Genomic DNA, 17,854 nt, shown 5'->3' with positions numbered 1-17,854 from the left:
TGTGCATGCGATCATGGGACTTCTTGGTTCAACATCTTACTGAACTGACTATGGTTACTCCATGGAGCACAGCAGACTAAGTAAAAAAAAAATAGGCAAACACTAAAGACCTGTTACATTGTGTACAGAAGAGTACACTCACTTGTTACAGCCTACAAAACCATCCATATCACATTATCAGTAACACAAACCCTTGACAATCATTGATGGGATACAACAAGTGTATGGGACATTGGAAAAAATGTTGAATTTCCCCATGGGGATGAATAAAGTATCTATCTATCTATCTATCTATCTAAAATTTGTTGTTTCTTTCAGATTTTGAGATTATTTGGGTATCTTTACCTAAATAAATTCCTGAAGAGTTAATTTTTATTCTGTATTTCAAACTGTTTTGGTAGTGATGTATTAATTCCATAAAGATGAATTCCTGTGACCTGAACCAATAACAAAGACAAATGAAAAACAATTATTAAACTAAAAAATCTACAAAGTTTTAAACATTTGGATGTATTTTAATGAATCTTTATATTAAAATACTATTTATAAAACAAATATTTGAAGGTCGGCAACCTCATTTGAATTAATGAGGCCCCACTAGATGTATCAGCTATTGGTAGCATAAAACTGAACAAAGTACACCTGATCCCTCAGGTCATGATATAATGGAAACTTTGCTCCATCCAATTGCAAAAGATGTCAGATGCACTGCCACCATTCTGCACTGTATTGTTCAGGTGCGAAAGCCAGCCAGTGCTTCTCTACACTCAGTAGCTACCTGCTCATTATTGACGTGGCAGCAACTCAATGCATAAAAGCATGCAGACATAGTCAAGAGGTTCAGTTGTTGTTCAGATCAAATATCAGAATGGGGAAGAAATGGGATCCTAGTGAATTTGACCATCGAATAATTGTTGGTGTCAGACAGGGTGGTTTGTGTATCTCAGAAATTGCTGATTCCCTGGGACCTTCATGCACAGCTAGAGTTATAGAGAATGGTGCATAAAACCAAAAAAATCCAGTGAGCGGTAGTTCTGTGGATGAAAATGCCTTGTTAATGAGAGGTCAGAGGAGAATGGCCAGAGTTGTTCAAGCTGACAGGAAGGCGACTAACTCAAATAACCATGCTCTATAATAGCAGTGTGCAGAAGAGCATTTCTGAATGCACATGTCAAAGCTTGAAGTGTATGGGTTACAACGCAGAAGACCACAAACATACCATCAGCAGACACTTTATTAGGTACACCTCTGCACAATCAACCTATGTAGAAAAGCAATACGCTAGCCTGACTTTGGGAATGCAAATATTGTTCCTAAACCGCCTTGCATCTTGAAACAATGGTTTCCTCCCAAATGGAGCTACAGAACATAATTAGAAGTAGAAGACAGCCAAAAAAACCTTATATGTCTGTAAGAAGTATGTTACTAAGAGCCAAACAAATAATGCAACTCTACATACAACAGCTCCACACAAACGCAAAGGAGGCAAAATGAATAGCTTGTTCATATTGATTTGAGTTAAGGGGCAAAAGTTTAGGGGTAACATGAGGGGGAACTTCTTTATTCAGAGAGTGGTAGCTGTGTGGAACGAGCTTCCAGTAGAAGTAGTAGAGGCAGGTTCGATATTGTCATTTAAAGTAAAATTGGATAGGAATATGGACAGGAAAGGAATGGAGGGTTATGGCTGAGTGCAGATAGGTGGGACTAGGTGAGAGTAAGTGTTCGGCACAGACTAGAAGGGCCAAGATGGCCTATTTCTGTGCTATAATTGTTATAAGGTTATATCTTGCTTTCCACCAAAAAAAAAATCAAACTTTTTCCAACATTGTTTAACTATACATCGTGATCAAAGTAACCTTTCAAATGCTCAGATTTTCAGGAAGATATACTGCAATAAGGCCCAATGCTACAAAATTATCCAAATCTGGTGAAATAGACTAAATTGTTAAAAAAGTTAATCATCTAAAATTAAACAGGATGTATGTAACAAATAAGTGTTTGCTAATCCATGTTAAAAGCGGCAACTTTAACTGGTTATTGCTAGAAATGCGATAATTGAACAGTGGTTGTCTGCTCCTGTCACTAAGCATAATGTTAATGTTTGACATTTGCTAGAAATAAAGCGATGATCAGCACAAAGTGAAGCTTCCTCTATGGCTGTCATCTCTGTCCTTCATTATCTTTGCTATTTTCTCCATCTGAAAATAACGTTTTTCCCTAACTTTTCTTCCTTGTTACCTCACTGGTGTCCAAACCAATCGTCAACTTAATGCAACATAGGTACAGGAAGTGATAGTTGAGACTAGGCGATAAGGAAGGGGAGTGGATGAGAGAAGGGGGTGAAGCAAGAGGCTGAGAGGGGATAGGTGGAACAGATAAAGGGCTGAAGGAGGAGGAACCTGATAGAAGAGGATAGTGGATCTTGGAAAAAAAGGGCATGAAGAGAGGCACCAGAGGGAGAAGGGTAGGTGAGAAGAAAGCGTGAAAGGGTAACCAGAATGGGGAATAAAAGAGGTGGAGGAAAGAGGAGGGAGAGATTACTGGATGTTGGAGAAAGACACAATACGAGGTGCTGCTCCTCCAATCTGAGTTTGGCCTCATCATTTGACCTCTGATCTTTCAAAAATGTATCTGCTTTGTCTTTAAATTTCCAAATGATATAACCAACCACTGGGCTAGAGAATTCCAAAGATTCACCAACCCCTGCAAGAAGCTGCCTCCCCACCTCCTTCCCGCAGCACCTCAATTTTAAATGACTGCTCCCTAAATCTTCAATCTCACTCACTCAGGAGTCTCCTTTTAATGACATCTACACTCTTTTTGTAGCCCCCTTTTAGGATCTCCTATGTTTCAATAAAATCATCCCTTATTCCCAAAATTCAAAAACTGCATAACTGAATTTTGTTTACTCATTTGTGACAAGCCAACCATTCCAGAATTACATTACTAAATCTGTGTTTGAGTACCTTCAATACCGGTATGGCCTTCCATAAATAAGGGAAATAAAACTGTTTGGAATACTCCACATGTAGCCTTACTGGTACCTTGTACAACACCTCCTAGTTTCTAATGTCCAACTTTCTTGCAGTAAAGGCCAATATGTAATTTGCTGCTCTGGCCTAATTCTTTGCAACTTATGCACAAGAACACTTGGATCTTTATAACTCTGTTCATCTACATCTGCCTTTAGATTCCTCTAACTGAAGTGCATGACTGTACAGGATTGCTCAAACTCCACTTGCCAAGTTTCATTTGATCTCTCAACCCATCCCTATCCTGCTGCAGATTCTAAATATCACAGCTCATCCAGGCCATCAACACAAGTCATAATTCAGGGCCACAAAGTGAAACTTGGAGTATCTACTGGTTACATCATTCCAGCATGAAAAAGACCCTTATATTTTCCTTCTTTACCTTCTATTTGATAACCAATCTGGAATTCACTCTAACACACTTCTAATGCCATGAGATCTTATACACCACATTTCACATGACAGCTTGTCAACTGCCTTCCAAAGTTCCAAATTTACAACATGTATAAGTTTCTGGCTGCCATCTCTGCTTTTGCAACCTTGCAGAACTCTGGCAAATTGTCAAGTATAATTTACAAAGCCATGTTGACTTGCTTTGATTACTTTAAGCTTCTCTAAATGATCCAGGCAGCTTACTAATACGATATTATGCTAACACACCTATAGTTAGCTGTTTTGCTTTGTCGTCTTTTTTCCTTCTTAAACAATAGACTAACTTTTTACAGATTTCCAGTGATTTTTTTGAAAAACTTTAATGAATATTATATAGAACTTACTTGGTCAAATACCTTCAAGATGTCCACATATAAACTTCAATCATTTTTTCCCATTTGAGTTTTGATGAAGTGATAAGGAGAATTAAAGTCATTTGATCCAGAATACTGTTTGCTTTTTCGAACTATATGCTCACCTTCTCAAATATCTTTACACTTGCTCAAGTGACTAATTCTGTTTCTTTTGGTCTCTAATGCTAGTATATCTATTAAAATAAAAAGCCAAAACTGCACACGGTACACCAGGTGTGTCCTTGCTAGCACTTAGTACTATTGATTTTCCTTTCACAAAATCACATTGATGTGGTTTGATTACATTAAGCTATTCTAATGGCTATACCTTCCTTGATTATAAACTTCAGCACCTTCCCAACACAAGTTAAACTAAGTAGCCTATGGTTTGCACAATTCAAAACAAAGCACATTTGTAGTATTCTAATTGCTGATATATTCTCAGAATGCAAATTTCAACCAATAGTTCTATCTTTGTACCCACTTCCTTTAATGTCTTGGGAATCCAGCCATAAAATTCTCGTAACTTGTCTGCTTTCAGTCCCATTTTTAAAATCATATTTTACTTAGAGATACAACACAGTAAAAGGCCCTTCAGCTCAATAACCCACTAAGGTTAATCTACACAGGGAGATGGTACAAACGTCTTGCAGACAGCAGTATTAAACAAAAGTCACTGGTGCTGTAATAGCGTTACACTAACCAGTACACTACTGTTACGCCTGTGCCCCAACTCTGAGGGGCCGAAGGGTACAAAGTAGCCCCCTCCTTTTTGAGAATCGCAAGATCGCTATTAATTCAGGTCAGGAAACCCAGGAAATGAGAGAGAGATGCAGAATCCACAGGGGGTTTGGAATGTCCTGGCCCCTCAACGATACAAAGCCACGGGAAACGGCCATTGTCTCTTGGAGACGGAATTGTGTATTGAGCACTGTGCTATTCATCGACGCCCTCAAGGAATGAGCAACGTGGGCTGGTTGGGGGGGGGGGGGGGGGGGTGGCATCATCCCAACCTGATTGACATCTGAGACCCGGTGAGTAAGGATAAAAGAAGGTCTGGGGAACAACCCCTTCAGACGCACCAGGAGAAACGCTAGAAAACCCGTGACAGCGTAATAGCGACAGCCGGTAGAAAGCCCACGTGCGTCCTTTTCCATTTGCCTTGGAATTGGTGGGACTGACCACGGAAGACGGCTTAGCTAAAAGGAAAAGGACACCGACGACATTTCGAAGGATCGACATCATAAAAAGGACAAATAGGGCAAGTTCCCAAAATCTCTCTCTCTCTTGACTCCAACCAAAAGCTGCAGCCTGAATGAACTTGAGTGACTTTTATATTTCCATCGGACAATACATTATCCCCTAGACAACGATAGAGCTATTTCTTATTGATTATTATTATACTCGCGCTTTTAGATTTAGTATTGATGATGTATTTTATCTGTATGTTTGCATTGATATTATTTTTTGTGTATTTTTATCAATAAATACTGTTAAAAATAGTACCGTCAGACTTCAACGGACCTCTCTATCTTTGCTGGTAAGTGACCCAGTTACGGGGTACGTAACACTACCATGTCACCTTATTCATTTCTCCAAGATTTTGTCCTTATTAAGGATTGTTGCAAGCTCTTCTTTCCTATTTGAAGATAGCCTATTTGTTATCCTGGAGATGCTTGTAATGTCCTCCATTATGAAGACCCAGGCCCCATATCCAAGAAAGGATGCACTGGCATTGGAGAGAATCCAGAGGTATTAACGTTGAGTCTGAATAAAACTTGGGAGACCAGCTTCTTCTCATCACCACAGTTTATTGCGCACTCTCCTGCAGGAGTTTTAGACCCAGATGTTAAAGGGAAGGCATGTCACTCTGACGAGTGGCCTAATTCAGTCAGGTTACAGCTGTATATTTATAGATACTAAGTCTATACTAAGACCCATACATCACTGTTGCAAGATGTCATTTGAACTGGTACACCCACCAAGTCTGTTGGTGCAAACCTTAGTTATAGATAAGAGTGTCCACTAAATCAAGGTTTAATTACAGAGGGATGTACTGTCCAGTCCTTATCAGTTATTTCCTTTACAAGGCCCTGACTTAATTACAGACAGATGTTCATTTCTGTCCTTATCGGTGAGTCCTCCTCCCCTTTACTCAGACAAAGGTACAAAGTATTACTTATCAAATTCCTAATGTCCCTCTGCGAATTAAAAGGGAGCCAGTATAAGCCGGTTTGTTTTCTAACTGCTGAAGACAGAGTTTACTTCAGTTCAAAAATTCCTGTTCAGTCCCAATTATTCTTTTAGCCAGAGGTTACATAGGTTCAAAATGATTTTTTTTAATATATCCTCAATTCCTCAGAGCAGGATTACAAGAATGATCCCAGATATGAAAGGGTCAACTTATCAGGAATATTTGATGGCTCTGGTCATGTATTCGCGGGAGTTTAGAAGAATATGGGGTGATCTCATTGAAACCTACCAAATATTGAAAGGCCTCAATAAAGAGGACATGGAGTTTCAAATAATGCGAGAATCTAGGCCCATACAGCTCAGCCTTAGAACAATGTCCATTTAGAACAAAGATGAGGAGGAATTCCTTTAGCCAGAGGATGGTGAATCTATAGAACTCATTGCCACAGATTACTTGGTATTTCCTTAATTTATTTTAATATTAACTACAAACACTTTTTCCTCAATGAATCCCTCTTTTTGATTGATATAAATTTTTACCTAGAATAGCTTTTTAAGTAGCTGGCACCACTTTTCTACAGACTTCTCTGTCAGCTTATTGTTCCAGTTCATTTTAGCCAACAATTAATTTGAGGACACTCGTTTTAAACTGTTTTGTTCACTCTCAAAGTGTATGTTGACTTCGACCATGTTATGATCATTTCTCTGTAGTTTCATTGCTAACAAGATCTCTTACTAATTCTACTTTATTTAGTATGACAAAATATAAAATAATCTGTTTCCAGGTGAGTTCTCCAACACATTACTCCAAGAAACAGCTCCTAAATACTTCATAAATTCCTCTCACAGTGCCTTTGCTATGCTAGTTCAATCAGTGTACAGTTTAAAATCACTTACATTAATTGTATATCCTTCCTGTGCCTTCCATTTCCCACTTATGCTTCATCCTATCACGAGTCAATATACTGCAAGTCTATGGCCAATCTCAACAGTGACACCTTTCCTCTGTTATTCCCCATTTCTACTCAAACCAATTCCACACTACAAAACAATGCATCTATACTCACTACTCACCAGCACGGTATCACTTTTCTTACTTGAAAACACTATCAACCACTTTTTGCCCATTTTTGGGATATCAAATAAACTGAAAGACCAAGTTCCTAGTATGGGTCACTTTGTAATCACATCTCTTCAATAGTTATTAAATCAAATTCATTCATTTATATTTAGAACATAGAACACTACAGTTCAGTACAGGCCCTTCAGCCCACAATGCTATGCCAACCATTTAACCTACTCTAAGATCAATCTAACCCTTCCCTCCCACATAGCCCTCCATTTTTCATTCATCCACGTGCCTTCAACTTATCTACCTGGTTGCAAATGTTATGTACTTTCAGATTAAAGCTTACACTGGTTCGAATTTCTACCCTCCGTCACACTTTGATATCCATTCACCCTTTACTACATTGTGCCACTACTCATTCACAGTTTCTTTGACTTATTAAGCATCCAGTTCACCCCCCCCCCCGATTAGTTGAAGGTCCTGTGAATAAACCTAGTAAAATAATTTGCCAGGAAAAGGGTACCAGCAGTCCAAAGAAACCCTGCCCCAACATAACAGCCCTCTTCCACAATAGCTGCTGCCAGTGCCACTTGAATCGGTCCCTATGTATTTCTTTCACATCTACCTTTGAACCAGAATATTTTTCTACAACACACTCAAAATGCTGGTGGAACACAGCAGGGCAGGCAGCATCTATAGGAAGAAGCACTGTCGACATTTCGGGCCGTGACCCTTCGTCAGGACTAACTGAAAGGAAAGATAGTAAGAGATTTGAAAGTAGTGGGAGTAGGGGGAAATGTGAAATGATAGGAGAAGACCGGAGGGGGTGGGATGAAGCTAAGAGCTGGAAAGGTGATTGGCGAAAGTGACACAGAGCTGGAGAAGGGAAAGGATCATGGGACGGGAGGCCTCAGGAGAAAGAAAGGGGGAGGGGGCAGCACAAGAGGGAGATGGAGAACAGGCAGAGTGATGGGCAGAGAGAGTGAAAAAAAACCAAACAACTAAATATGTCAGGGATGGGGTAAGAAGGGGAGGAGGGGCATTAACAGAAGTTAGAGAAGTCAATGTTCATGCCATCAGGTTGGAGGCTACCCAGCCTCCATATAAGGTGTTGTTCCTCCAACCTGAGTTTGGATTCATTTTGACAGTAGAGAAGGCCATGGATAGACATATCAGAATGGGAATGGGACGTGGAATTAAAATGTGTGGCCACTGGGAGATCCTGCTTTCTCTGGCGGACCGAGCGTAGGTGTTCAGCAAAACTGTCTCCCAATCTGCGTTGGGTCTCACCAATATATAAAAGGCCACACCGGGAGCAGTATACCACACCAGCCAACTCACAGGTGAAGTGTCGCCTCACCTGTAAGGACTGTCTGGGGCCCTGAATAGTGGTGAGGAAGGAAGTGTAAGGGCAGGTGTAGCACTTGTTCCGCTTACAAGGATAAGTGCCAGGAGGGAGATCGGTGGGAAGGGATGTGGGGGGGACGAGTGGACAAGGGAGTCGCGTAGGGAGCGATCCCTGCGGAAAGCAGAAAGGGGGGGGGAGGAAAAGATGTGCTTAGTAGTGGGATCCCGTTGGAGGTGGTGGAAGTTACGGAGAATTATACGTTGGAAGCTGGTGGGGTGGTAGGTGAGGACAAGAGGAACCCTATCCCAAGTGGGGTGGCGGGCAGATGGGGTGAGGGCAGATGTGCGGGAAATTGGAGAGATGCCATGTCTCTCATAGCTACCTGGACTATTCCTCTTCCCACCCTGTCTCTTGCAAAAATGCAATCCCCTTCTCACAACTCCTCCGTCTCCACCGCATCTGCTCTCAGGATGAGGCTTTTCATTCCAGGACGAAGGAGATGTAATCCTTTTTTAAACAAAGGGGCTTCCCTTCTTCCACCATCAACTCTGCGCTCAAACGCATCTCTCCCATTTCCCGCTCCTTCTGAAACTTAAGTTTTAGCCTGCACCTGTTCTTGCCATAGCCTATTGAGCCAAAGCCTGACCACTCTAACACAATGGCTGCTCCAACAATGGCCACTCCACTCAAACCCTGCTTTAAAAAAAATAAATCAGTGTTTGCTAATTAGCCCTATTTACTATTAACCCAAGTAATCTGCTCTGCAGACAAGTCCAGATAGGCTGTGCTCGCTTTTTAAAATTGGTGCATAAAGTCCACAAGGAACTGATTCCAACTCACTCTGCAACCTCCTGCTCCCCTGTAGTAACTGGGAGATTATTATGTTGTTGATTCTGCTTTTCAATTGTGTTGCAAACTGCTCTAATTCTCAGCATAGCTTCCACACCACAAAAACTAGCCTCCCACCCATGGACTCTGTATACACTTTTCACTACCTTAGTAAAGTAGCCAGTATAACCAAAGACCCACCCAACCAGCCTGGACATTCTCTCTTCTCCCCATCATCACACAGGAAATAAAAAAACCTGAATGCATGGTCTACTGAATAGTCCTCTTGTGTGATAAGATGGACACTTGATCTCTTGATCTAACTGATCATGGCCTTGCACCTTATTGTATGCCTGCACTGTGACTGTAGCACTTTATTCTGCATACTGTTACTGTTTTCCCCTGTACAAAGGTAGTACTGTTGTAATGAAATTAACTGTATGGGTAGAATGTAAAAACTTTTTCACCGTATCTCAATACATTTGACAATAATAAATCAATTTCCTTGTCCGACAAATGTAGCCTAGTTTCTTCCTCGCTCATCAAGTTCCCAACCAGTCAAGAGAAATTTGGCTTTAAACAGTGCAGAAAAATGCGAAAAAATTACCTCCAGCCGACTGACTGTTTCTTCATTTCCCACTACTTCACTCAGTTTCAAAGGTCTGTACTTCTCAACCCTGTTCAAACAAAGAAAAATCATAGTACCTTAAAATCCAAGTTTGACCGCTTGATATGATTGCCTTTTGACAATTTTTTGAAGTTGATGTTTAAAACAAACTTCACAAAGCAAATCACACTGATTTTTTTTTTAAAAAAGGGATTTGGGAATTTGAGAAATAATGAAAAGAGACTGAGGAAACTTATTGAAGATGTATCAAGTAAACGGATAAAGATTTTTATTATATCAAAATAAACTAAGTTTATGCTGTAGCAATGTACTACATACAGAGCTAAAGACGACATGCAGTCGGTAAGTTATTTCAAGACTAGTTTATTCAAACTTCGTGGTGCTGGCATTTAATCCCTAGCGCCTGCCCTCTCCGGGCAGAAATGACATCAGAGGTGCATTACCAAAGTCTCCCCCCGTGCGCTGACTATTTGTGAGCTGGTTCGCCTGCGCAGAAAGTGGGTCGCCACAATGCATTATTTACAAAATAAACCATTCAGTGCCTTTTCATTCTTATGTCCATTGTCAATACTTCGCTACTAGTCTATTAAATTCCTTAAAACCAATAGGCCCGATGCAACTCATGTAACCCCATGGGGTGGTACACTACTACAATGAGGGGCTTCCACATCCAACCTGGCCTGTCCCTCTCCAACACCATGCTCCTTCCTCACCAAGCCCTTGAACTGGCCGCACCTAGCTTCAGTGAGTCCCTCAGCGCACACTCTGCAGTGTGGAATGTGTCAGTCAGCAGCATTCCTCTACAGACATCTCAACGTGCTGGCAGATCAACAACTTTCGGGCGGATCAAGGGCATCTTTCACTGAGTAGATGAGCTGCCAGCAACACTTGATCAGCCGTAGATCAGAGTGCTCTGTCATGCAGCTGCTTGGGATAATTGTGACACAGGCCCTTTCATTTTCTGCACACCCTCTTCGCAGATCCAGTCCCCAAAGAAGTGAGCAACCAACTCGTCACCATTACAGTAATCTCACTGTGGGAGTGATGGACCAGGCACACAGAAGGATCTTACTTGAAGGGCCCTCTCATTGCCAGCAAGTGAAGGTCTTGGTGACTATTGGCAAGGTCTGGTGATGAGGTGCTCTGCCAGATGGTCAGGACGGTCTGATGAGCAAACCATCCACTGTGTCTATCAATTCCCGCTCTTGCTCTGTCCACAAGACATTCCATACTGACCATGCCTGATGGACATGGTCAAAGGTGTTGGCCTGGAAGAACTTTTCCATGAAAAGTAGTGCAGCAATGTCCAGCTGACTGGGCCATTGCATGGCAACAAGACCAGACATATTCTTCACAATCCTGGGAACAGATAGGACCACAAAACATAATGGTAATTGGTGTCCATATTCTTAGGCTCCGCACACAGCTTAATGCAGCCACCCATGATGGTGGTCATCAGAGTGACGGTGACATTCTGTACTTATTTGCCCCCATTGTCTAGGGATGTGCATTGTGATGCATCTAACACGCTCCATCTTGGATCACTAGATGAAACTGAAGATGACTTGGTTGATTGCCAAGGTGGAGCAACAGGGGACAAGCCACATCTATGCCAAGTAGAGCAGCCCTGAGAACAGCTCACACTTAATGACCAAGTTGATAGGGGATATCTTCCCCACAGACCAATTTCTGTTTTACCTTCCCAATCCACTGGTCAATTGTTGCTGCAAGCTTCAGCCCCTCCAAACGAGATCCCCAGCACCTTCAGCTACGATGCCATCGGTCTAACAGCGAAGGGGACACTGGACCAGTCAGGACAGTTGCTGAAAAGCATGGTCTTGCTCTTCATGCAGTTAACCCTGGCCCCGATGCCAACTGAAACTAGTCAGCACTGATCAATCTGTGAACCAACCTCAGATCAGAGCACAAGATGATGATATTGTCCATGCAGAGGAGGTTTTCCACTTGAGTTCCTCTTCTGCCCCGCAACGTCACCCCTCTTATGTTCTTGTCTTTACTGATGGCTATGGCAAAGGGGTTCTATACAGCAGAAAAACTCCACTACAGATGTCTGTGCAGAGCAATGGTGTTGAACAAGATGTTGTAGGCTAAAATGTAGCGAAGAGTGAAATGGTTCCCAATTTATGCTTCCAAGTTCTTGTCTGATAGCTTCTTATTTCCCCTTACTACAATTCCTAATATCATCCCTCTCCCCCTTCTGCTTGTAGATGAGGGTTATGAAGCCTTCCCTTATGGAATCTGACATGCTGCCAACTTAAAGCACAGTGCTCTGATCTGGAACAATCACTGACCCTGGAGGAGCTGACTGACTCCATTGGTTTCATTGCTTTTAATGGAACTCTCATGAGTGACTGAGAACCGGCTGAGTTATACTCTGCTCTATGGGACTGGATAGGCCCAGAGCTGCTGGAAGTCAACAGCACTGTGCTTTAAGTTGGCAGCATGTCAGATTCCATAAGGGAAGGCTTCATAACCCTCATCTACAAGCAGAAGGGGGAGAGGGATGATATTAGGAATTGTAGTAAGGGGAAATAAGAAGCTATCAGACAAGAACTTGAGTGCAATATCAACCGTGCCATGGATTACGTTAATCCCTCTAGGGATCAAATAATTATACCAGTATATGGAGAACATATATGGTGCACTAATAACAGAGTTGTCATGATGGAAGGTTTTAATTTCCCCAATATTGATAGGCATCTCCCTAGAGCAAGGGGTTTAGATGGGGTGGAGTTTGTCAGGTGTGTTCAGGAAGGTTTCCTGACACAATATGTAGATAAGCCTACAAGAGGAGAGGCCATACTTGATCTGGTATTGGGAAATGAACCTGTCTCTCAGTGGGAGAGCATTTTGGAGATAGTGATCATAATTCTATCTCCTTTACCACAGCATTGGAGAGGGGTAGGAACAGAAAAGATAGGGAAGCGTTTAATTGCATGGCACGGTTGATATTGCACTCATCCAAATCACTGAATAGTAGGCTCATTATTGTCATTTCTCCAAAATGACATGCTGCATCATTCACTACAGCCTTGACCTGCTCATAGAATCTGGTCCATGATTTTCAACAAAGTAGTGTTGGGAGGAAAAAGATGCTGTCAACCCTTGTTGTCAACCAGATTGTTAGGGCAACGTCAACCATGAACAAGGCTCCATTGTTAAGGTGTTCCTCGCACAATATTAATGAATGAATGAAAAACATGATATCATCTTGGAAGTTTGGCATTATTCTCCAAACTGTTTTTGTTAGTGCACTGCACCATTGGAAGTCTGGCACTAGAACATCCTTCAGATCAATCATGTACCATATAACAATTACACATGGAAACAGGCCATCTCGGCCCTTCTAGTCCGTGCCAAACGCTTACTCTCACCTAGTCGCACTGACCCGCACTCAGCCCATAACTCTCCATTCCTTTCCTGTCCATATACCTATCCAATTTTACTTTAAATGACAATACCGAACCTGCCTCTACCACTTCTACTAGAAGCACGTTCCACACAGCTGCCACTCTCCGAGTAAAGAAATTCCCCCTTGTGTTACCCCTAAACTTTGCCCCCAACTCACAACTCATGTCCTCTTGTTTGAATCTCCCCTACTCTCAATGGAAAAAGCCTATCCACGTCAAATCTATCTATCCCCCTCATTATTTTAAATACCTCTATCAAGTCCCCCCTCAACCTTCTATGCTCCAAAGAATAAAGACCTAACTTGTTCAACCTTTCCCTGTAACTTAGGTGCTGAAACCCAGGTAACATTGTAGTAAATCTCCTCTGTACTCTCTCTATTTTGTTGACATCTTTCCTATAATTCGGTGACCAGAACTGTACACAATACTCCAAATTTGGCCTTACCAATGCCTTGTACAATTTTAACATTACGTCCCAACTCCTATACTCAATGCTCTGATTTATAAAGGCCAACATACCAAAAGCTTTCTTCACCACCCTATCCACATGAGATTCCACCTTCAGGGAACTATGCACCACTATTCCTAGATCACTCTGTTCTACTGCATTCTTCAATGCCCTACCATTTACCATGTATGTCCTATTTGGATTATTCCTACCAAAATGTAGCACCTCACACTTATCAGCATTAAACTCCATCTGCCATCTTTCAGCCCACTCTTCTAACTGGCCTAAATCTCTCTGCAAGCTTTGAAAACCTACTTCATTATCCACAATGCCACCTTTTTTAGTACCATCTGCATACTTACTAATCCAATTTACCACCCCATCATCCAGATCATTAATGGATATGACAAACAATATTGGATCTAGTACAGATCCCTGAGGCACACCACTAGTCACCAGCCTCCAACCTGACAAACAGTTATCCACCACTACTCTCCGGCATCTCCCATCCAGTCACTGTTGAATCCATTTTACTACTTCAATATTAATACCTAATGATTGAACCTTCCTAACTAACCTTCCAGAACAATCAGGTTCTGAGTGGAAGATTAAGAGATATTTCACTTTAGGGTCACTCTCAACAAAATCTCCAAGGAAAAGGTCACGATGGACTTTGGATTTGTTGTAGCCTGGGTCACTTTCCTCATCTCCCGAGATGGATGCAGAGAGAACATTCACTTTCTAAAGAGCCCTATCTCTTCCATATTAAACTTGTCAGGAGTGAAGGCACTCTCCCCATGATTCATTTCAACACATTTCAAAAAATGTTCTGCCATCACAGTATCTACAATACAAACAAGTAATATGCACAATGCACATTTTTGGAAATGTTTATATCAGCCATGGCTGCCTTTGATCATATTGGCACTTTCACATCATCAATCTCCCAATCACATTCTTTAAAATCTTGCCATAAAATCTCATTTTTTCCTTCACTAAATGAAGGGGCCTATGTCTTTGATTATGATCTTCTGCCTAATCTTTTCCTTCCTCTTCATCTTCCTTTTGTAACATACCACGTATTTCCAGAGGTACCATTTTACTAGCAGCAGCAGTAAAATGGCTAATCGGCTCTTAATCAAGATGGTCCAGCCTGTATTTAATGAAGATCAGTCCACTGAATAGCATGTAGCTTCAGCACAATTGCTATTGTTGCTTATTGCTAACGTTGATACAAGTCTTCCCTTTGCCGTTTAACATAAAGGATTTTTGTTACAGTGAAGAAAGCTTAGTGATGTAGGGACAAATACTCCTATAAATCAATTGTGCTATAGCAAAAAAAAATCAGAAATCAAAGGACACCTACATAATGGAAGGTGAGACAGACCCAAGTAGGCTTAGAATTTTAAATATATCTATCAAATCTAGGCAAATCTACAAGGTCAGACTGCTATATTTATTCCCAATTTCTAGCTGCTTCAAAAAGATTCTCTTGGACTTTTTTTGATAGAAATATTGCAATCACTGCATTGACTGATGGTGAATCCACAATGCTGTCAAGGAGGGAATTCTGACCCAACAATAAAGTAACAGGTATTCCAGCCAGGATAGTGCAATACTAGGGAGTTGAAAGACTTTACTGTAACTTAGATTTAGATCAAAACTAATTGTAACACTGCATCATTCTGCAATAAACTTGGACCCAAGAAAGTCACAACGAATTAGAGGTGACAGAAAACATGGAATGCTAAAGGAGCGAAGACTTTTTAATGAGGGAATAGAGAGGGAGGAGAGAAGAAAAAGCTATTGACGAAGGAATATATTCATCAGAAAAAAAAACAAGCACATTATGTTTATACAGAGGTCCTGCACAATGTTTGCAAAGACTTGTTTGGCAACTCGTCGTATTGAGCACTGGCAATTTATATTTAGCCTGGGATTTCCTGGTGACGATCTACTCAAGGGAAAGAGAGGCACTGGATCCAGTGCAATATAAATTATCTCAAAGGTTGAATGTAAGTGACACCAATATTTACATACCTTTCAAATATTACATTTTGTTTTACTGGTAATTCAGATGTGGACATATTTAATTCCATTTTTGGACTGGGAATTAAGTGGTCAATCCGATCCAGAGTCAGTTTGTTACTCTCAACTGAGACACATCCAAGCAACACACACAAAATGCTGGAGGAACTCAACAGGGCAGGCAGCATCTATGGAAAAGAGTCCATGTTTCAGACAGAGTCCCTTCAGCAGGATTATTCCAATCTATATTTATTCATTTCCCCTTGCAAGTTCTATATCATAACCTTTAACAAGGTGTACTAGATAGTAATTCAGTACATAATGCAGAATAACCTTGGATGCTCAAAAATAATCAGCATTATCCCAGTCTCTAAAACTCAATTTTTTAACTCCCCACTGAATTAATGCATACATCTTCAAATAACATGGGGAAGGTTTCTGACTGGCAAACATTATTCCGTAGACTGCAAAAAATGAATGGAAGCCAACTTTCAATAGACAACAGGAATGCCTCCTTTACTGTGTCAGATGTAGCACTGACTATACTGCTGGGAAAGTAGCCCAAATAACTTTTATAAATTAATACTTGAAGTTGTTAAACAGCACTATGCTCAAGCAAAATCTCTTATCATAAACCTCTTCCTTTCCAGTCCTGAAGTAAGATCTCAGCCCAAACATCAATGGTTAATTTCATTTAGATGCTATCTCACCTGCTGAGTTCCTGCAATATTTTGTGTGCTGATCATGTCTCCCAATGCCTCTTATGTTATCCAATTTCTGCCAGTGAAAGTTTCTCCATAAACAGTCCAGTTTCTTCTTAGTGAAAACCCACTGGTTTCCTTGGCTGCACAAGTCTAGGGAAGACACACTCCGGTCCCGCCAAACCCGCGAGATTGAGACGGCTCTCCCACCCCAAACCTCAGTTTGTGTGGATGCTGTGTAATTTGCTACCCTGTTACAGCTCAGTGCCAAAAAATAAGACAACACACTGCATATAATTGAAGAAATTTTATTTATGAATCTTAACTTAAGGGTTAGGAAAGAGAAAAAAATAAAAAGGGCCCATTATAATTAAACAGTTAAATGTGCCCAACTTGGAGCTCAACTCTTCCAAAGTCACACATATTCACCGATCCTCAGTGAACCCCGACACCTTGCTGCATTGAATCACAGTCCCCCACCGGGTCAAATCCTACGATCGGTTTTCTCCAGCATCTTCTCTCTTCACCTTCCGCTGAAGCAAAAAAAACTTTAGTGTTCCTCACAAAATCTCCCAGTTCCACCATCTTCCTCAGAGGACACACATTCCTCAGCATCCCTCATCTTCAACAATAACCCAACTATGTTGAAAGCAGAACAGACTGCTCTTACAGAACTGCTGAAATGAAATACCTACAGTATGGCAGTAAAAATGTGAACCAGGGTATAACATTAGTGTAACTCTCACTTCGGCTAGCGACTTAATATAGGGGGTGATAACCACCGGCCTGGCCAAACTTAAGAAATCTCATTTGGGCGGATGCTGCGTGGTGTCCCCTGTCCTGATTGGCTAACATGCATACCACAGTCCTGTTATCTCCAGCCATAACCCAAACATTGCTGCTACAGAGAAACCGTTACCTCAGCAGTGAACATTACAGAGAAGCCATTTCATTAGCCTGAGCAGTGAAACATTAGAGAAGCCATTACAGCACGTTACATTAATATCAAAACTAAGCCTTATACCTTCCTTATTGGAGAACAATCCTACCTTCTTTAATCCATACATGTAACAATAGAGGGAGGTGCAAGAACGTCTGACAGAACGCCCTTGCAAGATAATGCTTGATCAAAACTACTTCTGTTTTGCACAGATAAAGCCTGATCAGCTGATATTTTTCCCAGCACTTTCTATTCTGTGTTTTGATATCTTATTCCATGTAACTCTGACATACATCGCCTCTGAGGGAGATCACCTTAAAAATACTTAAACACAGATGCAGATCTTGGTATTTACAGTCATTTTGAAAGCCAAGTTACTTCAAAGTTCAAGGTAAATTTATTAATAAAGTATCTCATTTGTCA

General features: G+C 41.2%; 1 protein-coding gene across 1 annotated transcript in view; it reads right to left on the bottom strand.

Annotated features, from left to right (window-relative positions):
- Window positions 1–17,854, bottom strand: part of rfc2 (replication factor C (activator 1) 2) — a 60,747-nt gene that overhangs the window by 33,127 nt on the left and 9,766 nt on the right. Inside the window, exon 3 of the mRNA XM_073053812.1 lies at window positions 9,863–9,932. Coding sequence (XP_072909913.1) covers window positions 9,863–9,932 — 70 coding nt within the window. The remainder of the gene's footprint in view (window positions 1–9,862; window positions 9,933–17,854) is intronic.

The sequence above is a fragment of the Hemitrygon akajei genome, chromosome 8 (assembly GCF_048418815.1).
Source record: "Hemitrygon akajei chromosome 8, sHemAka1.3, whole genome shotgun sequence".
In the NCBI taxonomy this organism is placed as follows: domain Eukaryota; kingdom Metazoa; phylum Chordata; class Chondrichthyes; order Myliobatiformes; family Dasyatidae; genus Hemitrygon; species Hemitrygon akajei.
Note: the sequence above shows the minus strand (reverse complement) of the source record. Positions and strands in the feature narration are given on the sequence as shown.